Genomic DNA, 26476 nt, shown 5'->3' on the forward strand with positions numbered 1-26476 from the left:
AATTTTTAGTTACATCCAAACCAAAAATAAAGTGCCTACCCTATGGGAAAACATTCTGCTGTCAGAGCTAAATTAAAAATGGCTAATATCTCATTGATCTGCATGACAGAATATAATGAAAGAGGAATGATATAAACAAACTCTGCAACTTCCATTTATAAGAAACTTTTAGCTCCTAAAATGGAATGTTTGACTGACCACACATGCTCTTCTGAGATAGAAAGTGCACAACACTGACGATGAGATTTAAAAAGGAAAATGTGGGAGTCTGGAGGCTGAACTTAAATCCTGTTTCCCAAACCCACCATGGAGTCAGCATGACAGGAGATGGACTCAGTATGTACAACTCTACTCTGGTGGTGTTGGAGCCATTTTCTTTAAACACACTAATCCTCACACCCTGAATTTCAATTTGCACATCTCCAAAGTGAATGGAAAATTTTCTATATGAAAATTAAATAAAATCAGATTATATATATATGTATATATATGTATATATAGACATATATGTTTATATGTTGTATATAATTATATAATATATAAATACTTATTTTATATTTGAAATCATTTAAATACTATAATTCTTAAGAATGTTGAAAGAAATTTTAATTTTAATCTCTCTGTCTCTTTTTCACGTTCCCTCTCTGTCATGAGTGTTTTTGGGGGGAGGGGCAGTTTGTATGTAGGAACGGGTTTACAACAGCATGCATGTGTGCATGTGTGCATGCGGTAATCAGTAGATAATCTTCCACTTGTTAGAGACAGAGTCCCCTGTTGTTCACTGCTTGCTGCAAAATGCCAGATTAGCAGATTCATGAACTTTAAGATTTCCTCCCTGTGCCACTCAGCTCACTGCAGGAGTTCTGGGATTATAGATACCCTACAAAGTCTACTTTAAATGGGTTCTGTGGATCTAAACTCAGGTCCCTTTGCATGGATCTTTACTGCTGTGTTCCCTGCCATTCTGAAAGAGACCTCAAGTATATGGTTTACTTCATTTTAACTGATTGGTTGATCTTATAACTATGCCCTAAATTAAGTTTTAAATTTCTCAAGCTAATATATAATATGACCAGGAAACACATAAAATGCAAAATTTAAGATTATAGAATGTGATATACTTATAGCAGTGACATTTATAAGCATACACATTAATTGACTTATGTATTAGATTCAATTATGTTAAATTTGAGCCCATTGTAGATACTTATGAAGGCTTGCAACCTGCACAGTCAACTTTAAAGCTACCTCTTTATAGGAGTATGAAATACATGAATAATCTAGGCTACATAGCCTCAGGCTTTGTTACACTTTACAGCAGACTAGGGTATCACCAACCATCCACATGAATGTGGAATAAACTTACACACTGATAGTCTTCAGGTCTCTTTAATAAGCTCACACCTTGCATGAGATGGCATAAGATTGATGAATGGGAGAAAATATAAAATAACCATGGATCGCTGCCATAGAGTGATAATAAAGTGATCTGTCGATGAAGAGATTGAACCAGCAATTGTGATATTGTTTTGATCTTCGTTAGGAAACAACGTACCCTTTGTAAGAGGTGGTTAATCCAGCAACTGCTGCATTGTCACAGGTCAACATAAAGTGACAAAGAAAAAGAAGATATTCAAACACCGATAGGCAAAATGCTAGGTATGCAGCTTTCTTGACAGTAATCTTAAACTTCTTCATAATAAAGCCACCAATTAGATACCCGAGGCATATGGGAGGTAAGCTATAAACACCTGTAAACACAAGTGAAGCAGTATTCATAAGAACATCAGAAAAGTAAATGTCATCTATTTGTCCAATACATTTTACACAAGAAACCATTTATCTTAAATCTATCTTCACTCTACCCCTATTCACTCATGCATTATATAAAATGAGGTTTACAAATGCCCATAACACCACTTTAAAAACACATTTACTTAATCATTTGCAGAAGGTTATAAACACCTTTATGAGCATTACACACACACATACACACACACACACACACACACACACACACACAATATTAAATATTTCACTAGTTTCTTTCCACTCTGTGTATTGGGAATTTGACTTTGCTCCAGGTGATTTTGAAGGTTGCTACTGAGTCTGTATTTATCAAGTGTCAAACATTGTGTGCATCATTGATGTCCAGCATTTTTCCTCCCTGACTCTCTTTCCAAAGAAGGAGAGAGAGAGAGAGAGAGAGAGAGAGAGAGAGAGAGAGAGAGAGAGAGAGAGAGAGAGAGAGAAGAAAGCCTGTGTAGGATAGATTCACACAGCACTAGCCCCATCTTCTACAGCTCCAGTTAATTTTTTTCAACTTAGGGTGAGGATTGGGATTTGTACTTTTAGATAATTTTAGATTATGTGGCAGCCCATGATCCTCAGTTTTCAAGGGTAAAGTAGAGTCCCTGACTTCCGTATAACTAACAAGAAAAGCAGTGTGGCTACCCAGACCAACAGGGGTCTGAGACGGTGAATTGGGAGGAATGTGGAGATCAAGAACTGCAGTCCCGATGGAAAATGTGAGTATAAGATGTAAAAGCCAAGTGAGTTAACTCTATATTCCTCTTTGAATCAACATATTGATATTTGAAAACTGACTAATATGAGCACCTCCCAAGATTTCTATAACTATAATAATTTCCTTTCAGTTCGGAGAAAAATCAGAGAGGGAATTTCAGGCTTTTTCTTCTTTTATCCTTTCTAGATTTTCTTGGAGATTAGAAGGAAGAAATTTACAAGACTATCCTAAGATATTTCATTTCCTTGTATTCTCCTAATTACATTATCTTACTGTTAAACATGTCCTTGTGTGAGTGGTAGGTGCTACTAAGTAATAAATGAACATACATACCTATGAGGAATATTGCCTCTGCAGTAGATTTTCCATACTGCTGTTCCAGGTATTTGGGCAAGAACGTAAATTTATTAATAAAGCCATTCACCTGGAGCACACTTGTAAGGATGAAAAGCATGTAAATCGGATTGCAGAAGAGCCTCTTCATGAACGTCAAGAAATCTGAAACAAGTGAGCATACAGACCACCAACCTAACTCAGCCTTGCATTCTGTGCCCAGCGATCCTCTGAAATATCACTGATTCTTTATTGTAACACATCTTTAGTATTTGGAACTAAAGTTCTATATCATTGTTTAAGTCATGTTGAAGTTAGTGACACAACAGGCTATATATGAATCAAAGCACAACTGTGAGAACAAACAAAACGATTAAAAGATGGGATTGTGTCTCTGGCCACACTTTCATTTGCTTCTCTCTCCCTTCCTTCTCAGGCATTCACCAGAGAGTGATGTCTGTTTTCTGGAATCAGTGAGGAATGGAGTTTGATGAAGTTGCATTTCTGGTTCTGATGGTATCACACCTTAATGCAAGAATGAATAAGCTAACAGATTATGAATACTCCAGGAATCACCCTACAGCCCAGACAACCCAGCATCTTACCAGATCTTCAGAGGACACACATTAGAAGCATATATTGATAATCATAAATGCCGCAATTCAAAAGTCTCACTGTAAGTAATGCCAATCAGTTTATGTATATCAGGAACCTTCCAAGTTTTCCCTCTTTAAGAAGCTGAAAGTGTTGTTCCATTTCCTCTTTGCTTTCTTGGCTTATTATTTGTCATTGAAGGTATGAGCTCCTAGATTGTCTTTCAAGCTGTCATACCTGTAACTTCTGTTCCACATTCATGGACTCTAATCTGCTGGAACCATAAGCCCAAATAAAACCATTATTCTAAAAAAAAAAAAAAGAAGCTGAAAGTGTTTTTCCACTGGATGGTTTTAGCACCTTTGTCAAAGATCAAGTAAAGATGGGTGTGTGGGTTCATTTCTGGGTCTTCATTTCTAGATCTTCTATTCCATAGATCTACCTGTCTGTCTCTGTACCAATACCATATAGTTTTTATCACTATTGCTCTATAATACAACTTGAGGTTAGGAATGGTTATTCTCACAGAATTTTTTGTTTATCGTTGAGAATAGTTTTCACTATCAACTGGCAGTTAGCACGTAGAAGAATGCAAAATGATCCATTTTTATCCCCTTGTACCAAGCTCAAGTACAAGTGGATCAAGGACCTCCACATAACACCAGATACACTGAAAAAACTAATAGAAAAGAAAGTGGGGAAGAACCTTGAACACATGGGCACTGGAGAAAATTTCCTGAACATAACACCAATGGCTTATGCTCTAAGATCAAGAATAGACAAATGGGACTTTATAAAACTGCAAAGCTTCTGTAACGCAAAGCACACTGTCAATTTAACAAAAAGGCAACCAACAATTGGGAAAAGGTCTTTACCAATACTACATCCAATAGAGGACTACTATACATTATATACAAAGAACTCAAGGAGTTAGACTCCAAAGAGACAAATATCCCTATTAAAAAATGGGGTACAGAGCTAAAGAAAGAATTCTCAGCAGAGTAATATTGATTGGCAGAGAAGCACCTAAAGAAATGTTCAACATCCTTAGTCATCAGGAAAATGCAAATCAAAACAACCCTGAGATTGCACCTCACACCAGTTAGAATGGCTAAGATCAAAAACTCAGTTGATAACAGATGCTGGTGAGGATGTGGAGAAAGAGGAACACTCCTCCATTGTTCGTGGGATTGCAAACTGGTACAACCACTCTGGAAATCAGTCTGGAGGTTCCTTATATAATTGAACATAGTAATACCTGAGGACCTATCTCTACCACTTCTGGGCATGTACCCAAAAGATGCTCCAACATATAACAAGGGCACATGCTCCACTATATTCACAGCAGCCTTATTTATAATAGCTAGAAGATGGAAAGAGCCCAGATGTCTTTCAACAGAGGAATGGATACAGAAAATGTGGTACATTTACACAATGTAGTACTACTCTGTTATTAAAAACAATGACTTCATGAAATTCTTAAGTAAATGAATTGAACTAGAAAATACCATCCTGAGTGAGGGTAATACAATCACAAAAGAACACACATGATATATATTCACCGATAAATAGATATTACCTCAAAGGCTGAGAGTACCCAAGATATGATTCATAGACCACATGAAGCTCAAGAAGAAGGAAGACCAAAGTGTGGATGCTTCAGTCCTTCTTAGAAGGGGGAACAAAATACTCACAGGAGGAAATACAGAGACAAGGTGAGGAGCAGAGACTGAAGGAAAGGCCATCCAGAGACTGCCACAACTGGTGATCCAACACACATACAGTAACCAAACCCAGACAATATTGGGGATGCCAAGAAGTGCAGGCTGACGAGAGACTGATATGGCTGTCTCCTGAGATTTTCTGTAAGAGCTGGACAAATACAGAGCCAGAGGCTTGCAACCACCCATTGGACTGTGAACCAGGTCCCAAATGGAAGAGTTAAAGAAAGGTCTGAAGTAGCTGAAGGGGTTTACAACCCCATAGGAAGAACAACGGTATCAACCTACCAGACACCCCAGAGGTTCCAGGGACTAAACCACCAACAAAAGAGTAGACATGGAGCAACCCATGGCTCCAGGTGCATATGTAACAGAGGATGGCCTTGTTGGGCATCAATGGGAGGAGAGGACCTTGGTCCTCTGGAGCCTTCATGCCCTAGTGTAGGTGAATGCCAGGGCAGGGAGGTGGGAGGGAGTAGGTGGTTGGGTGGAGGAAAGGCAAGTGTTGGGGAATGTGATAGGGGGTTCCAAAGGGGAAACTATGAAAGGGGATAACATTTGAAATGTAAATAAAGAAAATACCCAATAAAAAAGAAAGAAAAACAAAAAGAGGCAGAAAGTCGAGTTTGTAGCCTGTCTCTAGGAAATGGATTGGATCTCACTAAAGATAATTTGACTGAAATCCACGATTAACAGTCTCTTCTTTTTCATGTCTTCTGTCTTGATTTTTCTAATTTTATACTACCCTTCATAAATTGCCTCAAGTTTCATTCTGATAAAAGTGCCAAGAATAAAACACTTATCAGTAGAGACATAGCAGTTTAATAAAATGAAATGGTCTCTCGTGGCAAAACCCATCTTTGTGAGTGTATGATATGGTTGCAATCAGTTTTCCTGGGAGCTTCTGGACTCACCCATGTTTGTTGACATCCCTGACCTCCTAAACGAATCTCCAAGGTTCCCAGTTATTTTCTGTGCGTCTTATGTTCTGCTAAGCTCTTTCGTAGTATTGAAGTTTAGGTTGATCTGGTAGACCACAAAGTTGTACACATGTGAACATTTGAATTTTCTGGAGAATCTTTAACATGACTATGATTCTAAGTAGGTTCAAGCCTCTGCACTGACTCATAGTATGACTGTCTCCTCAGCCATGGTCTCTAATGCTTTAAGACGTGTGACCATTCAGCTCACATTGCTGTTGGAGGTTGTGTATGGTAGGGAAAATAGCAGTGTCATAAATAAAATGCCCACCATAGGAGTCTGTGCCAGAACAACACAGAAACCCAGGCTATAACTCACTACTACCTTCATTTGACAGGTAAAGCACTGGTGTCCCATCTTCCAGTTACACACTTTCAGAATTCCAGAGCCCAAGCCCTTACATCCTAACTCTGACTTCTGGAGAATACTACACAACTGTGAAAACAGTGCCATGTTTTAAGAATGGGCACTGTTGAACAACACTCTGCTGGCCCACCATAGCATCTCAGAGCAGCATCTCTACTCTGAATAGTCAGTTAGTAGCATTCCTGCTGATTTTAGGACAGTTCGTTATAAGGGAACAATACTCCCATAAACTACCATATACTTTCAAATATAGAGGATTATATCATCTCTCAGCCTTGACTTCAAGGATGCTCATAGCTAAATGTTATTCTTATCAAACAGTTTTTTATCTTTGACTTCTGATTATTTTTTTAACTTGGACTAATTTTTTTTGTAATTTTTTTTGTAAAATAGGACTGCCAAAACAGATGGGAAAATATATTTGCTCATTGAGTGTGTAGATTGACTTAAACTTTTCATTAATCTAATCTAAAATAAGCCAGGTTCCATATCATTTCAAGTGGTGACCGTGGAAGATATTTAATACATCTGAGTAAGGACATTTAAGGACAAATTGTCTTAACTCAGCAAGAGTGACAGGTGCCCACTAAACACCGATCCATGTAAACCAAATAGAATTTAAAGTTTTCATGTTTGCCTTTAGTGATTCCAAGATTTTCCTCTCTGGCTTGTCCTCCATATTTCTCAACTTTGCCATCTTTAGTCACAGCAACATTCTCCTGTTGTCCTTTCTTTGGAAGTGCTTTCGGCAAAAAGAAAAAGGGGATGCTGGTCAGGATATTCACTCCTGCACAGACCAAAAAGCCAATCCACCAAGCACCAACCCAGCGTGTATCACTGGGTGTTATGGTCAGGTCATCTGTAAAGAAATTATAATATTGTATTAGTTTGCATAATTTTTACTCAGTAAACTATAGAAACATTTTTGATTTATATGCATCTAAACATCTTTATATATAATTATTCACCATTCACAGATTTGTTATCATTCTTGTTTGTGCCTTGAACTTGTGATCATCTTTATCTGCTTCCCACATGCTGGGATGGCAGCAATCTACCACCTCACTGGGCTAATTCAGACCTTTAGAAAAAGTATCTGAGGTTGATCTATTCTGTGAAGTTAAATTAAGTGAGAAGAAAGGGGTCTGAAGTGGTACATGTAGTAATAGTTAATAATCAATAAAAATTAAAAAAGAAATTATGGGGGAAAAGTTTATCTCAAAAAGACAGAAACAATACATACTAAAGGAACTAGGTTTATTCTGATGTATTCAAGTCTTAAAACACCACAGTGGGTGAGGAAGGAACCAGAGAGACAGTTCAGTACCAAGAGTTACTTATGCTTTTGCCTGTAATTCTGACTTCAGGAGATCTGACTTCTGATCTCAGCAGGCACCTCCACAAACAATTAGACATACATACATATATATATATATATATATATATATATATATATATATATATATACATAAAATTAACAAAACAAGATACATGGTTTCCAATTATTTTTTCATTTTGTGTATTCATTAAAAATTAACTATTTGGGGAAGAAATGGGGATGAGAACAGGAGGGATGAAGTTTGGGGAGGTGAGAGGGAGAGAGGTCTTATAGAGACACCTAGAATTGGAAGTCATCTCTGGGATGAACTAGAAACCTAGGACAATGAAAGTTCCCAGGAATCAATGAGGATAACATTCCTAAGACTCCCAGTAATGTGGGATATGAAGCCTGAATTCATCATCTCCCATAACCAGCAAAGACTTCCAATGATGGGATTGGGGACCAACCCACTCACAAATGCTTACACCCCCAATTTGTTCTGCCTGCAAGATATGCACTGGTAAGAGATGGAGAAGAATTTGAGGGATGAGCCAACATGAGAGGGAGCCCAACCCTGACACTATAAATGATACTCTGCTATAGTAGCAGAATGGAACCTAATATATTTGTAATCAGAGAGGCATACCCAGCAAATAATCAAAACAGATGCAGAGAGCCACAACCAAACATTAATCAGAGCTTAGGGAATCCTGTGGAAGAGGGGGATGAAGGATCAAATGAGCCAGATGGGGTGACACAACAAAAAATCCTGCAGAACAAATTAACCTGGGTCCATAGGTGCTCCTAGATACTGAACTGCCAGCCAGTGTGCGTGCATGAGATGAATCTAGGCCCTCTGCACATATGTTAACAGTTGTACATGTTGGTCTTTATGTGGTCTTGTAAGCCAGGAGCCTGGGCTGTTTCTGACTACATTGCCTGCTTTGGATCCCTTTCCTCTAATTGAGCTCAATAGAAGAAGGCACACCTAGTCATACTGCAACTTCCTGTGCTAAGGTATATCTGTGTAAGCAATCTATCTTTGGAGTGGATGGAGGGGGAAGTAGATGGGAGACAGAAGGTAAGAGGGAGGAACTGGGAAGAGAGAGGGAGGAACCTGTGATAGACATGTAAAGTAAATAAAAAACATAATTAATAAAAATATTAAATAAGGAAAAATAATCCAGTTTTATCTAGCAGTCTGTGGTAAAATATTTTCCATCAGTAAATGATCTTTTCTGTCTGTCATGTGAAAATTTAATAAATTGGTGACCATCATGTAACAGAAATATTTGTTTTGTTATCCAGAGTGACTGCATCATTGGAAAAAATAAAAACTGTGTAAGTAAAAATTTTAAAATAAAAATATGACTGAAAAGTGGTGGGAGAATGGAGGATTTTGAATCAGAATTTGACATATTATCCGTAGCTCAGTATCCCTTAGGTCTGCCATTTGTAAGTAGTGTTCATGTAAATTATGATCAAGGGAGGCAGTGGTATAGCATTCCTGATAATTCTCACACACTTTAGAGGATGGACTTTGTAGAATAAATATTTTATGGCACCTGTCAATAACAAATTGGATGGTCTATGGCTTTGGCAGAAAATAGGAAGTGGAACATCTGGGAGACAGAAGAATTCTGGGATAATGCTAGGTATGGGAGATTTGCCTGAGAAGATGTGACAATTATAGGATGGTCAGAGAACAGCCTAACTGTATGGCCAAGGTATTTGTAGATATATTTTGATTCTGAGTCTTTTTTTCTGGGAGCATGGGGCTGGGAGAAAGAACCAGACTTAACTTCTACAAATGTCACCCAACCACAGCATAAAACCAAACTACCTTGAGATAACTTTCTGGACAGAGGGATCAATTCTCCATGAAAACAAAACACCTATAAAGCTCTGTCTTTTTAAGAAAAGAAAAGAAAAAAAAGCATTGCTTTAAAACTTTGCTACTTTTATTGGTTATTTTACTTACATCTCAAATGTTATTCCTCTTTCCACTTTCCCCTCCACAAACCCCCTATGCCTTCCTTCCTTCTTTCCTTCCTTCCTTCCTTCCTTCCTTCCTTCTCCCTGCCTCTATGAGGGTGCTCCCCCACCCAGTCACCCACTCTTGCCTCAGCTGCCTAGCATTCCCCTACCCTGGATTATCAAGCCTCCACAGCACCAAATAAGGCAATCCTCTGCTATATATCCAGCTGAGCCGTGGGGTATCCCCTGTGTACTCTTTGGTTGATGGTTTAATCCATCGGAGATTTGGGGGGTCTTGTTGATTGATATTATTGTTCTTCCTTTAAGGTTCCAAACCCCTAAAACTTTTCTAAAAGAAGGATCCTGCATATAGAAAGGCTACAGCTAGGGAGAATGGAGGTCTATAAACAGTATGTAGTGGATGGGAATGTACACAACCTTCCATAGTACCAACAGCTCAGTTTGGGTCATACAACTAAGGCCTAAAGATGTGCACAAGCAACAACCAGAGTGCACCTCAAGAGAGGAGGAGATGACCTGTTGCTAAGCTCCAGGCACAGGGTTGGGAAGGAATTTAAAGACTCTAACCCTATCCTACCATAGGTCTACTATACTCGTGGAGTAGGCAGAGACCAGAGGATCTGGCCTCACCAAACATGGCAGGACATATGTATTTGAGATTGTCAGTGGACAGGAACCCCAAAAGTGCAGTCCAGGACTGGTTGGAGCGAGGAGAGCAGAATGGCTCCCAGAAAACAATGAAGCCAGGGTGGGGACCCCTGCTGATAAACAAAGCTGCTTCCAAATGACAGTTTAAAACTGATACTATTTTCCCCTTAAAGATATTATATAAGTTTTTTGCTTAATAGTAGGTAGGAATGTCCTTAGTAATTTAAAAAATAAGTACATTCAATCTTAAATTTACATAAAGAAAGAGAATATAGGTATATTTATCCACATGAGGTATGTTAGATTTCAATTTGTAAGATACTGCTTTTTTTTTCTGTTGTCAAAAAGCATTTTGCCTTAGGAAAAATATTCTACTAGTTAATGTAAGAATTGGGGCTGACACCCAACCAAAGCTTCCAGGGACTAAGCCACTACCCAAAGACTATATATACATGGACTGACCCAGGGCTCCAACTGCATAGGTAGCAATGAATAGCCTAGTAAGAGCACCAGTGGAAGGGGAAGTCCTTGGTCCTGCCAAGACAGAACCCCCAGTGAACGTGATTGTTGGGGGAGGGTGGTAATGGGGGGAGGATGGGGAGGGGAACACCCATAGAGAAGGGGAGGGGGAGGGGTTAGGGGGATGTTGGCCCAGAAACCAGGAAGGGTAATAACAATCGAAACGTAAATAAGAAATACTCAAGTTAATAAAGATGAAAAAAAAGGATTGGGGCTGAGTTTATTGCTTTTATCATTCAAGGAGAAGAAATTATCCAAATAAGGAATTCAGAGGCCACTAGAGAAGAGAAACATCTAAAGAAAAATGATGGATCAATAAGATCCCAGGAAAGGAGTGAACAAGATACATATAAAAAATAACATTGTTATGTTTATTTACTGTACTTGTTACTCATCACCTTGGCAGTGAAGAATATAGATAGCTTTTCTTAGAGGAGATAAATAAGCCAAATAAATACACATCATAGAGACAGTGTGGTACTGCTTGGCAATGTGTTTAAGTGTGTGCTTAAGCACTGACATGGAAAGGAATTTAATATAGTTGAATATGGTGAAGAACATTGAAGTAAGAGAAAAAAGAATAATAGACATATCTACAGAAAAGTAAATCTCCAAAAAAATAAGGGAGATTGAGATAAAAATTGATTCAACTCTTTTTAAGAGTACACAGATGCTAAATAAATATACTCATGCCTTTGATCCCAATACTTGGGTGAAAAATCAAAATAGAAGCAGTCATTAAAGGTCTCCCAACCAAAAAGAGCCCAGGTCCAGACGGGTTTAGTGCAGAATTCTATCAGACCTTCATAGAAGACCTCATACCAATACTATCCAAACTATTCCACAAAATTGAAACAGATGGAGCACTACTGAATTCCTTCTATGAAGCCATAATTACTCTTACACCTAAACCACACAAAGACCCAACAAAGAAAGAGAACTTCAGACCAATTTCCCTTATGAATATCGACGCAAAAATACTCAATAAAATTCTGGCAAACCGAATCCAAGAGCACATCAAAACAATCATCCGTCATGATCAAGTAGGCTTCATCCCAGGCATCCAGGGATGGTTTAATATACGGAAAACCATCAACGTGATCCATTATATAAACAAACTGAAAGATCAAAACCACATGATCATTTCATTAGATGCTGAGAAAGCATTTGACAAAATTCAACACCCCTTCATGATAAAAGTCCTGGAAAGAATAGGAATTCAAGGCCCATACCTAAACATAGTAAAAGCCATATACAGCAAACCAGTTGCTAACATTAAACTAAATGGAGAGAAACTTGAAGCAATCCCACTAAAATCAGGGACTAGACAAGGCTGCCCACTCTCTCCCTACTTATTCAATATAGTTCTTGAAGTTCTAGCCAGAGCAATCAGACAACAAAAGGAGGTCAAGGGGATACAGATAGGAAAAGAAGAAGTCAAAATATCACTATTTGCAGATGATATGCTAGTATATTTAAGTGATCCCAAAAGTTCCACCAGAGAACTACTAAAGCTGATAAACAACTTAAGCAAAGTGGCTGGGTATAAAATTAACTCAAATAAATCAGTAACCTTCCTCTACACAAAAGAGAAACAGGCCGAGAAAGAAATTAGGGAAACGACACCCTTCATAATAGACCAAAATAATATAAAGTACCTCGGTGTGACTTTAACCAAGCAAGTAAAAGATCTGTACAATAAGAACTTCAAGACTCTGAAGAAAGAAATTGAAGAAGACCTCAGGAGATGGAAAGATCTCCCACGCTCATGGATTGGCAGGATTAATATAGTTAAAATGGCCATTTTACCAAAAGTGATCTACAGATTCAATGCAATATCCATCAAAATACCAATCCAATTCTTCAAAGAGTTAGACAGAACAATTTGCAAATTCATCTGGAATAACAAAAAAACCAGGATAGCTAAAGCTATCCTCAACAATAAAAGGACTTCAGGGGGAATCACTATCCCTAAACTCAAGCAGTATTACAGAGCAATAGTGATAAAAACTGCATGGTATTGGTACAGAGACAGACAGATAGACAAATGGAACAGAATTGAAGACCCAAAAATGAACCCACACACCTATGGGCACTTGATTTTTGACAAAGGAGCCAAAACCATCCAATGGAAAAAAGATAGCATTTTCAGCAAATGGTGCTGGTTCAACTGGAGGTCAACATGTAGAAGAATGCAGCTCGATCCATGCTTATCACCCTGTACAAAGCTTAAGTCCAAGTGGATCAAGGACCTCCACATCAAACCAGATACACTCAAACTAATAGAAGAAAAACTAGGGAAGCATCTGGAACACATGGGCACTGGAAAAAATTTCCTGAACAAAACACCAATGGCTTATGCTCTCAGATCAAGAATCGACAAATGGGATCTCATAAAACTGCAAAGCTTCTGTAAGGCAAAGGACACTGTGGTCAGGGCAAAACGGCCAACAGATTGGGAAAAGATCTTTACCAATCCTACAACAGATAGAGGCCTTATATCCAAAATATACAAAGAATTCAAGAAGTTAGACCGCAGGGAGACAAATAACCCTATTAAAAAATGGGGTTCAGAGCTAAACAAAGAATTCACAGCTGAGGAATGCCGAATGGCTGAGAAACACCTAAAGAAATGTTCAACATCTTTAGTCATAAGGGAAATGCAAATCAAAACAACCCTGAGATTTCACCTCACACCAGTGAGAATGGCTAAGATCAAAAACTCAGGGGACAACAGATGCTGGTGAGGATGTGGAGAAAGAGGAACACTCCTCCATTGTTGGTGGGATTGCAGACTGGTACAACCATTCTGGAAATCAGTCTGGAGGATCCTCAGAAAATTGGACATTGAACTGCCTGAGGATCCAGCTATACCTCTCTTGGGCATATACCCAAAAGATGCCCCAACATATAAAATAGACACGTGCTCCACTATGTTCATCGCAGCCTTATTTATAATAGCCAGAAGCTGGAAAGAACCCAGATGCCCTTCAACAGAGGAATGGATACAGAAAATGTGGTACATCTGCACAATGGAATATTACTCAGCTATCAAAAACAATGACTTTATGAAATTCGCAGGCAAATGGTCGGGAACTGGAAAATATCATCCTGAGTGAGGTAACCCAATCACAGAAAAACACACATGGCATGCACTCATTGATAAGTGGCTATTAGCCCAAATGCTTGAATTACCCTAGATGCCTAGAACAAATGAAACTCCAGACAGATGATCAAAATGTGAATGCTTCACTCCTTCTTTAAAAGGGGAACAAGAATACCCTTGGCAGGGAATAGAGAGGCAAAGATTAAAACAGACACAGAAGGAACACCCATTCAGAGCCTGCCCCACATGTGGCCCATACATATACAGCCACCAAATTAGACAAGATGGATGAAGCAAAGAGTGCAGACCGACAGGTGCCGGATGTTGATCTCTCCTGAGAGACACAGCCAGAATACAGCAAACACAGAGGCGAATGCCAGCAGCAAACCACTGAACTGAGAATAGGACCCCCGTTGAAGGAATCAGAGAAAGAACTGGAAGAGCTTGAAGGTGCTCGAGACCCCATATGTACAACAATGCCAAGCAACCAGAGCTTCCAGGGACTAAGCCACTACCTAAAGACTATACATGGACTGACCCTGGACTCTAACCTCATAGGTAGCAATGAATATCCTAGTAATAGCACCAGTGGAAGGGGAAGCCCTGGGGCCTGCCAAGACTGAACCCCCAGTGAACTAGATTGTTGGGGGGAGGGCGGCAATGGGGGGAGCATGGGGAGGGGCACACCCATAAAGAAGGGGAGGGGGGAGGGGGATGTTTGCCCGGAAACCGGGAAAGGGAATAACACTCGAAATGTATACAAGAAATACTCAAGTTAATAAAAACAAAAAAAACAAAACAAAACAAAACAGAAAAAACAGATACTTTCCTTGTAAGCTCAAGAGAAAATCCAGAACTGTCTAGGCTACATAGATGAACCCTGTGTTAATAAATAATAATAAATATATTTCATTATAGAGGAGTATATTGGGTACCATAAGTCTTGTTTTGATTTGTCAATATGAACATGGTTACATGGTCAATGTAATGGTGATATTATATATCCTCTTTGAGAGTAGTCAAAATGGAGCAGACCTAGATAGAAAAGAGACTGCTATTGGATCAGTCTATACTTATAATGACTTCAAACCACTGGACAGGGAGAGAAGGTATGCTATGCTAGAGGAGAAAATTCATGTATTTATCAATAGGAAAGAAGAAAAGGTATAATTTACCCCAAAGTAATAAGGATCAGATTTGACAGAAGAAGACCCCCTGAAGATCTTGTCTGTGAACAGGAAGAAAGAAATCAAGAAGACCAAACAGAACAGGTAACATGATTTGCTGACTCCTGGATATGGAGCAGTCCTTACACTGGCTAAAACAGAAAAATGTCTCTAACCAGAACTTCAGCTATCCATAGCCAATGGATCTTGTTGGCTAAAGTGCCTTCAAGATTCAACATGCCATCCTTTCATAAGGCTTGGATGGACATTTATATTGTAGTCTGTTTATACAGTCCAAACTAACTTAAGAAAAACAGGTGTTTTTCACCTGCTCAAAGAAAAAGGGGGGGTGGGAGGGAGAAAGAAAGAAAATGAAGAATCTTCATTAACTGATCTGCACACATTGCACATTCCATACATTGTGTTAATAGGATAATATATGTTATCGCTAAAAGCTTTATGTTCATAGAAAAAAAAATAACCAGAAAGACAACCATGACAAGATTTGCCTTCGGGATGCTGAGGCTTAACGCTCCAGCATCCTGCCTGATACTACCTCAGACTACATCAATGCTGTTTCTTCTAAAGACTTATTTCTAGGAAAACTCCATAACATCTAGTTCATCTGGTCCAACCTCACAGAATGTTCCAATCAGGATTTCACTTAATCTGGAACTTTCTTGGAACATAGACTGGAAACCAATGCTATAGCTAGGTTTCCTAAGACTTAACCATTTTTCCTAATTTTTCTTGGACCCCCCCAAAAGAAAACTTAGCCCCATTCCAAAGAGGTGAGGTGGAGGATTTTTGATCATTCAGTGAGTGCTGGTGGTTTGTTCTCATTTAATATGGGATGGTTACGATTAGTTATGGTCTCAGACTGGGAGAAGACCAAATGGGGAGCTTAGATTCAGGGATTTCTTTTTTCCTTTCTTTCCTTTTCTCTATCCATTTTTCCTTATTAGGTAAAAGAAAAGGGTTAAAAAGAAAAGGAGAGACATATAAATATTACAAGAATATTAGACAAAAATAGGTAGATTATTGAATTTACTCAAACACAACCAAACAAAAAAATATAACCATAATCTTACATTGGTGGAGCTCTTTACATTTGGAGGCAAAATTGAGGTTATATTTTGTTAAATTGGTATAAAGTTTTGTATAATGACAGAAATTTTGTTTTGATACAATGATATAAGTTATTCTGTATTGATACAAATTTAAAGTTATTTTGACACACATAATATGTATAGGTTTTCAATGTTTATTTGAGGTATTATATAATTCTTGAAGATGCAATGTAAAGTTCTAGTCCTTTTGAAAGCTGCTCTGACAAACTGTTAGGGTTAAATAAAATTACAAATTAATACTCAGTCAAACTCATAGTCATATTAGATCCCAGTATAGCTAATTACAATAAGATATTTTCAAAGTTATTCAGATAGCAAATAACTAAAAATAAATAATGTCTGATAATTCAGATATACTATTAATAGTTTTCAAAAACATCAGAGATCCACAGAATAAGGCATCTAACATTGTTTCATTATTAGCAGTCTTTTTGACTAGGATACAACTCTGCTCCTGACAGTACCACCCTTCCACTTCAAGGATTACGAACATCAGTAACAACCTCCATATGGAGTTTGTTCAATTGTGGCAAGCTAGCCACTGGGCAAAAACATGCCCATGCTTCAACTATAGCCTCACAACATTGAGGATTTGGAAACTGATGAGGTTACCTCAGATATTCAGGCAGGAACCCCATTTGAGAGTTTGGGATACTACCCCACCCACAAAACTTTTGACCCAAAATTTATCCTGTGTACAAGAAATACAGATGAGGGATAAAGTAGAGACTGAGGGAATGGCCAATCAATAAACCATCCAATTTGAGATCCATCCGATGAACGAGAACCAACCTTTGACACTTTGATATTGATATGCTTGCAGACAGAAACCCAGCATAACTGTCCTCTGAGAGGCTTCCCCAAGAAGGTGACTGAAACAGATGCAGAGATCCACAACCAAACATAGGATAGAGCTTGAGGAGTCTTACAGAGAGTTGGAGGAAGGACTGAGGACCCAGAAGGGGATAGGAACTGCACAGGAAGATCAATGGAGTCAACTAATCTGGATCCTTGGAGCACTCAGAGATTGAACTATCAATTATAGAATATAGAAGGGTTGGGAACTGGTTATAATGCTTTGTCTTAATTTAGCTTCCAAAAGTCATAGTTCCAAATGTTAAAGGTCCTTGCCCCAAGTGGCTTTGATTGGTAATAAAGAATGGCCATACAGCCAATTGCTGGGCAAGAAGGACTTTTAGGTTTCACAAGCAAGAAACCAAGGGAGAGAGGGAGGGAAGAAGAGAGACACAACAATGGGGGAGAAAAGAGAATATACTTAAAGGCCCACTGACTTGTAAGAACCAAGGTAAGTGGCAACAGGAGTCACTTGCCTAACTGGGCCTGGGGCAGCTGAAATAAAATATAGATATAGCAAATATTAATTCTAGAATACCAAATAGGAATGTGTGTTAGCTACAGGGAGGTTCAGAAATGCCCACCCATTGATCTAGTCAAGGCATATCAAAATTAGCTATGTCTTTCCTTCACAAATTCAGAGTTCTTGAGTGGATACAATGACCTGTACCTGCCAAGAGCCAAAACAGTTTAACTAACTCTCTGATACATACATGGGCTATATCTAGGCCTCCACATATATATGTAACATATATGAAGCTTGTATTCATGAGGGTTCCAAACAACTAGAATGGGGGTTATCCCAAAGGCTGCTGCTTGTCCATAAGATATGCCCTTCTACCTGGATTGCTTTCTGCCTTATCTGTTCTCAGTGGGAGAGGATGTGCATAGCCCTAAAGAGACTTGATGTGCTAGGGTGGGGAGCGATAGTCAGTGGTTCCCCATCCAATTAGAGGAGAAGGGGAGAGGGGATGAGGGAGAGATTTTGGGTGGATATAACCAGGATATTAAGTGAATAAATTAAAAATAAAAAAGGCAGACCTATCAGAATGACACCAGACTTTTCAACAGAGACTATGAAAGCTAGAAGATCCTGAACAAATGTCATACAGACCCTAAGAAAACACAAATGCGAGTCCAAGCTACAATATACAGCAAAACTCTGTATTACCATAGATGAAGAAACCAAAATATCTTATGACAAAAACAAATTTACACAATATCTTTCCACAAATCCAGGTTTACAAAGGATAATAGATAGAAATCTCCAACACAGGAGGGAAACTATACCCTAGGAAAAGCAAGAAAGTAATCTTCTTGCAACAAACCCAAAAGAAGAGAGCAACAAAAACATAATTCTACCTCTAACAACAAAAAATAACAAGAAACAACAATCACTACTCCTTTATATCTCTTTTTTTTTATTAACTTGAGTATTTCTTATTTACATTTCGAGTGTTTTTCCCTTTCCCGGTTTCCGGGCAAACAATCCCCTAATCCCTCCCCCTCCCCTTCTTTATGGCTGTTCCCTCCCCATCCTCCCCCCATTGCCGCCCTCCCCCCAACAATCACGTTCACTGGGGGTTCAGTCTTAGCAGGACCCAGGGCTTCCCCTTCTATTGGTGCTCTTACTAGGATATTCATTGCTACCTATGAGGTCAGAGTCCAGGGTCAGTCCATGTATAGTCTTTAGGTAGTGGCTTAGTCCCTGGAAGCTCTGGTTGCTTGGCATTGTTGTACATATGGGGTCTCGAGCCCCTTCAAGCTCTTCCAGTTCTTTCTCTGATTCCTTCAACGGGGGTCCTATTCTCAGTTCAGTGGTTTGCTGCTGGCATTCGCCTCTGTGTTTGCTGTATTCTGGCTGTGTCTCTCAGGAGCGATCTACATCCGGCTCCTGTCGACCTGCACTTCTTTTGCTTCATACATCTTGTCTAATTGGATGGCTGTATATGCATGGGCCACATGTGGGGCAGGCTCTGAATGGGTGTTCCTTCTGTGTCTGTTTTAATCTTTGCCTCTCTATTCCCTGCCAAGGGTATTCTTGTTCCCCTTTTAAAGAAGGAGTTAAGCATTCACATTTTGATCATCTGTCTTGAGTTTCATTTGTTCTAGGCATCGAGGGTAATTCAAGCATTTGGGCTAATAGCCACTTATCAATGAATGCATACCATGTGTGTTTTTCTGTGATTGGGTTACCTCACTCAGGATGATATTTTCCAGTCCCAGCCATTTGCCTACGAACTTCATGAAGTCATTGTTTTTGATAGCTGAGTAATATTCCATTGTGCAGATGTACCACATTTTCTGTATCCATTCCTCTGTTGAAGGGCATCTGGGTTCTTTCCAGCTTCTGGCTATTATAAATAAGGCTGCGATGAACATAGTGGAGCACGTGTCTTTTTTTATATGTTGGGGCATCTTTTGGGTGTATGCCCAAGAGAGGTATAGCTGGATCCTTTATATCTCTTAACATCAATGGACTCAATTCCCCAATGAAAAGACATAGATTAACAGACTGGATATGTAAACAGAACCCAGGATTTTGGTGCTTGCAGCAAACACACCTCAGAGACAAAGACACACACTACCTCTGAGTGAAAAGCTGGAAAAAAATTTCCAAGCAAATGGTTCCAAGAAACAAGCTGGAGTAGGCATTCTAATATCAAATAAAAGTGACTTTCAACCAAAAGTTGCCAAAAAATAAACTAAGAAAGGGCACTTCATACTCACCCAAAAGATGCTCCAACATATAACAAGGATATATGCTCCACTATGTTCATAGCAGCCTTATTTATAATAGCCAGAAAATGGAAAGAACCCAGATGTCCTTCAACAGAAGAATGAATACAGAAAATGTGGTACATTCATACAATGGAGTACTATTCAGCTATTAAAAACAATGACTTCATGGATGGAACTTAAAAATATCCTGAGTGAGGTAACCCAACCACAAAAGAAAATACATGGTATGCACTCACTGATACACAGATATTAGTCTAAAAGCTTGAAATAGCCAAGATACAGTCCACAGACCACATGAAACTCAATAAGTAGGAAGACAAAAGAATAGATGATTCAGTCCTTCTTACAAGGGAGACCAAATATTCACAGGAGGAAATACAGAGGCAAAGTGTGGAGCAGAGACTTTGGCATCCACAGACTGCCCCCACTGGGGATCCATCCAATATACTGTCACCAAACCCAGACAATGTTAGGGATATCAAGGAGTGCATGCTGACAGGAGCCTGATATAACTATCTCCAGACATGCTCTACCAGAGCCTGACAAATATAGAGGCACGTGCTTGCAGCCAACCATTGAACTGAAAATGGGGTCGCTAATGGAGGAGTTAGAGAAAGGACTGAAAGATCTGAAGGGGTCTGCAACCACACATGACAAGCAACAATATCAACCAACCAGACACTCCAGAGTTCCCAGAGACTAAACCACCAACCAAGGAGTACACATGGAGGGACCCATGGCTCTAGCCACATATGTAGCAGAGGATGGCCTTATTGGCCATTAATGAGAGGAGAGGCCCTTGTCCCTGTGAAGGCTCAATGCCCTGTGTAGGTAAAAGCCAGGGCAGGGAGATGGGAAGGAGTCGGTTGGTAGATGGGAGAACACTCTCACAGAGTCAGGGGGAGGGAGGAGGGATAGGGGAACCCTAGAGGGGATATCAGAAAAGTGGATAACATTTGAAATGTAAGTAAAGAAAGTATCCAATAAAAAAAGTAAATAATAGAAAAAGAAGAAAGAAAAAATTCTGTCCAGGAAGGACAAATGGGTGCAGGAAAGTTGACTGCCAAACTCTGCCAAGACAGAGTAATAAAGTCCTTCATAAATCTTGCTTCACTAAAAAGTCTGTCAGATATGCTTGGCCAGAAGGCTGAAGATTGATTTTCCAATGTTACAGAGACAATTCTGGGAATCTGTTCAAGTAACCAACTATGTCTGCCTTTCATATGATATTGCAAGTTGCTTTTCTACATTTCCTCCCTACTCAGGTAATGTTTATTTCATCTCATCTCTGATATGGTGGAAGACTAGATAGTTAAAACATCACAATTAAGCTTAAGTTGTTTAGGACTTCAGAAGATGTTTTTAGGTTCATAATAGAAGTTAGGGGTTGAAATTGAATTAAGTACAAAACCTTAAAAAATGCCAGGATAGGATATATAATAAAATTGTATCAAAAGTTCCCAAATTCTATAGGCTGGTCATTGTAAATGTAAATCTTCCCTTATAGTTTTTTAATTGTTTCATAATTATTATACTTGCATACAGTTTTATTTAAAAGAAGATCTTATTATTAGACTCAAATGGAGAATTGTATAGAAAATACCTTGAGTATGTATAGATGTGTCACCTGTCAATAATAAATTTGATGGCCTATGTCACAGATAGAAATTAGGAGGTGGGCTATCAGGAAGGTAGAATAGATTCCGGGATAGTGGCAGGCACATGGAATTCACCCTGGAAGATGTGACAAAATGGACTCATGGTACTTGAGTATAGGAAATCAGACATGTGACAGAATGTAGATTAGAATTAATGGGTTGACTGAAGTTACAAGCTAGTCAGAGAAGAGCCAAGCTACATGGTCATAGTATTTGTAAATATATTTTGAATCTGAGTCTTATTTCTGGGAGCGTAGGGCTGGAAGGAAAAACTAGACTTAACTTCTATAGTACTTTGTAAATAAAATGCATTGTGTTACCTGTATTCACAGACCCAATGTCTACATAAATTTGTGCACAGTAAGATCCCAACAAAAGTCCAAAAATTGGGCCAGCAACCTTCCCCATTTCTAAAATCCCTGGAAGTAAACAAAAGATAGGAATATACATAACCACACATGAATTTTCTTGCACATGAAAAGCCATAAGATTGAATTGTTCTTTATCTTAATTTCTTTTCCTTCCTTTGAAGAACTGTAGATAAAATGCTTTATAACTGGACATAATTTTTATATATTCAACATATAAAGAAAGTATGCTTGGTATCTACGTTTCATGTTCATTCATATGTATATATAACATACAAATGTACATCCATCATACATATGTTAAATGTACCTGTCTTGGTGTTTATAAATATTGAGAAAGAATTTTCCATTGTTTTAACATTGAACATTCTCAGCAGATCTTGTATTAGAGAATTGTTTCCCAGGAAGGCACCACTGGAGTCTGATGGAACCCTTCCCATGAAGGGCATGGTGGTGAGTCTTCAGCTCATCTGGAGTAGAACCATAATCTCTTTCATATTTTGTTGTGTTTTCCCATCAGGAGATGAATGAATGGTCTTACCACACTTATCCTTCTGCCATAATTGCTGCTTCATGACCAAACCACACAGTCCAGCAACATAGATCAAAATATCCAAAGATGTGAGCCAAGTGAATTATTTGTCTTTATAACCATTACCTCAATTATATTTTAAAGTGAAAATTTGACTGACACAGAAGCGTCGTTGCTTAAAGCACCTTACAAATTCTCTTTTATGTTAAGATAAAGGCAAGAGTGTCACTATCAGACTCCTTAAAGCTCCAACATGAGCAAGGTCCTCTGATGTTTCCATAGCCATGTTTTAAAAGGGTCTCTATAATGGCTAGCTTTCATTGTCAACGTGGCACAACACAGAACTACCTGAGAGGAAAGCCTTAATGGAGTGCTACCTACATTGGTTTTACCCACTATTGTTCTTTATTCTCTTAACTTACTTGACATTACTGGCCAACTCCTCATCTGTCTGTTTCCTCCTAACATCTTCTCCAAACTGTATATTTATTTTTTCCCTTTGTTCCCATGGATAGTCCCTGTTAAGTTTTCCTCTTCTCATTCTAACCACTAAGTAGAAGAGTCCCAAGTGTAGATTCTTATGAATATTTAGTACATTTATGCATTCTCAAGAACGTTTCATTTCTTCTTGATTTAAATTATTGTCTACATAGATAACTACCAGTTTTTATATTTGGCCTCTATATCTGTTCAGCTACAGAGCCATGTATCAAATTATATTCTTAACTTATTTGTTTTGTGTTTATTTAATTATACACACTAATATAATTACATAGCTATTCATTTAAGAAACTAAGCTACTTATGTACTAAATATAAGATTCACAAATTATGTATCTTATTCACTTAATATAGTTATTTTTGTAGTTTATATATTTATGTATATAATTTGTCTCAAATTTTGATAAATCTATTTTCTAAGATCTATTTATCATTGTAAGATGTGCTTATATTTTTTTCTTAGATGAATGTGAAGAGATCTAAAGAGAATGACTAAATTAATACAAGAATAGATTACTGTCAAATAAATAAGTCACCATAAAGGGACAAAGGTTATTTTTAAATTTAATTCATCTTCATTAATCCTACATCTCTTCCTGTCTTCTTTTGCCCTATTTGGTTCTTTTTGTTTGTTTGATTTTTATGTCTATATTAATTCTAAAATGTCTCTATATAGCAGTGGTTCTCAACCTTCCTAATGCTGTAATCCTTTTATACAGTTCTTCCATAAAATATTTTTCTTGCTACTTTTTTTCTACTATTATGAATCACAATGTAAATATTTGTCTTTTATGATGTGACCCCTTTGAAAAGGTCATTCACCACCTGCAAAGTGAATACCAACAATAGGTTGAGAACCTCTGCTACATACAAAGTTATGTGTTTATAAATCAACCACAGATAAATTTATGCAAGAATATAATCAAATCATTCATATTAAATTCAGATCATTTAGTAGATAGCATAAGAAGATGGAAAATAAATTTACTCTTGCTTGGGAAAGCGTACATTTTTTAAAAAGATAATTTCAAGGAATACACCAAAAGAATGCTTCTAGTTATTTATTAAAATGATGAAAAACAACTGTCTACACTGAGGGATTAAAAGGAATGGAACTGTAACATTAACTTCATTGAGAAGAAAGGTGTAGAATCCCCAGTATTAAAAGAGAACAAATGTAAATTTAAAAAAATGGTTGGTATGGTACACAGGATAGGGAATAAAGGATTAAAACAGCATCTGGTCCACTAACACTGCAATGTTTATGAGTGCATGACAAGAGAAAACACTACAGAGCCAGCTAGATGGCTTGCTCTCTGTCTCTGTCTCTGTCTCTGTCTCTGTCTCTCTCTGTGTCTCTCTCTCTGACTCTCTCTCTGTCTCTCTCTGTGTGTGTCTCTCTGACTCTCTATCTCTGTCTGTCTCTCTCTTTCTCATACACACACACACACACACACACACACACACACACACACGGGGAGAGAGACAGAGAGAGAGACAGAGAAAGAGAAAGGGAAAGTAAAACTATATTTTAAAATACTATAGACACGAAATGGCCAACAATGGAATTGCAATAACTTATAAATAAAGGAATGAGAACCTAAAAGCTACAAAAATAGAAAAACAAAACAATTGAACCTAAGGGATATTTTCCAAGAATTTCTGGCAATTCTATTAATAGTTTATAGATACTGTGGCAGCAACAGCAGACTGTTCGCTGGCACATGTGATGGCTCCCCAACAATGAGAAGCTGTTTGATGAGTTGGTGGATCTGAAGCTAGTGGTTCCCCCCATTTCAAACAATCATCTGACCAATGAAATCAGTAATCACTTTCTACCTTCCTAAGGCTGATTTTCAAACTTACCAATGTATAAAGGAGAGTTTTCTGATTTGGCAAAGTCTTCGATGTAAGAGATACCCAAGGGCACAATAGGAGTTTCACCAATTCCACGTATAATATTTCCTACCATTACACATATCCACATTAATGATTTCATTTCTTTCACACATTCTGCATTAAAATAAGAGAAAAGCACATAATTATCTCATGATTAAGTGTTACTAACAGTTAGTTCAAAGTTTTCTGTAAATGTTTCTCAGGTCAGTGCTTTATTATAGGAACAAAAAAGTACACTAGCCCAAACACATAGATCACACTGTGTGTCTAATTCATCTTTTGAATTAATTTTCTCTTGTAGAATACCTCTACAATAGTGCTAAAGTGGAAAATCTGTGACTGATTTTTTTTAAATACACACTTTAAGAAACAAAAGCATCTTAATACATATTTCCAAACTCAAGTGGGAGAGTATTCTACTTTATTAGATATCCCCTGTCCCTGAAAATGGAAATAAATTTTCCTTTGTCTTACATGTCTAGGGAACGTAATTTCATATTAAAGCCCTTCATTAAAAAAGCACTGTGAGGGGTTGGGGATTTAGCTCAGTGGTAGAGCGCCTGCCTAGGAAGCGCAAGGCCCTGGGTTCAGTCCCCAGCTCCGGAAAAAAAGAAAAAAAAAAAAAAAAGCACTGTGGCCAAGTGTCTGAACAGAAAGCAATGAAAAGCAGAAGTCAACCTGCTGGGTCTTGCGTTGGCTTTAAGGTCTGTGTTCGGTTCTCCATACACAAGAAGCTGTTTGAGGACAAGTTGCCTGTAGGTGAGATCGTTGTTTCATATTCGTATCTGTGTAGACAAAGGAAAGGTTCACTGTGAGGAGTTGAGCGCAAGGATAGCATCTGCAGATTACTAACTCGTATTTCCCTGAAAACAGTATGTCCAGAGCCAGTAAAGATTGCAGATGATCCATAAACAATTTCCTCGATCTATTCTTTATCATCATATGGATGATATCCTATTACATAATTCAGATATAAATATCTTGGGAAGAATGTTTGATGAAGTTTAAAAAAATAACCCTCCCTTGCTGGGGATTGCAAATCTCCCCTGAAAAAAATTACAAAGAGGGGATTCTATGAATTATCTAGGATATGGAATAAGTCTGTAGAAGGTTAGGTCACAAAAAATGTAAGTCATAAGAAACCAGTTAAGGACTCTGAAGACTTTTTAGAAGCTACAAGGAAATATTAAGTGGCTGAAGCCTACAATTGACTTGGCTACTCAAGAGTTAGGCAATTTATTCCAAACTTAACAAGGTGGTAAAGATTTAAATAGCCTGAGAAAATTATCAGCTGAGGCTGAGAAAGAGTTAGCTTTGATAGAAAGGAAAATACAGGATCTTTGGATCATATTAATCCAAAGATGGCCTGCATCTTAGTTATCTTGCCTTTTACTCATTCCCCTGTAGGAATTCTTATGCAGAGGAAGGATTATATCTTAGAATAGATATTTTAAACACATAAACAGAATAAAACCTTAAAAACCTACATAGAAAGTTTCAAAATGTGGTACA

At 38.1% G+C, this 26476-nt stretch overlaps 1 protein-coding gene across 4 annotated transcripts in view; it reads right to left on the reverse strand.

The window, feature by feature from the left end:
• The window catches only part of Slco1a1 (solute carrier organic anion transporter family, member 1a1), a 75104-nt gene that overhangs the window by 19293 nt on the left and 29335 nt on the right, over nt 1–26476 (reverse strand). For all 4 annotated transcript variants that reach the window (XM_063286619.1, NM_017111.2, XM_063286621.1 and 1 more), the window contains exons 5-10: nt 25643–25749; nt 24932–25078; nt 21986–22084; nt 7160–7381; nt 2861–3025; nt 1556–1751 (exon numbers count right to left, since the gene is read on the reverse strand). In XM_063286619.1, the coding sequence (XP_063142689.1) occupies nt 1556–1751; nt 2861–3025; nt 7160–7381; nt 21986–22084; nt 24932–25078; nt 25643–25749 (936 nt within the window). The remainder of the gene's footprint in view (nt 1–1555; nt 1752–2860; nt 3026–7159; nt 7382–21985; nt 22085–24931; nt 25079–25642; nt 25750–26476) is intronic.

Source organism: Rattus norvegicus, chromosome 4 (genome assembly GCF_036323735.1).
Source record: "Rattus norvegicus strain BN/NHsdMcwi chromosome 4, GRCr8, whole genome shotgun sequence".
NCBI classification, from domain to species: Eukaryota; Metazoa; Chordata; class Mammalia; order Rodentia; family Muridae; genus Rattus; species Rattus norvegicus.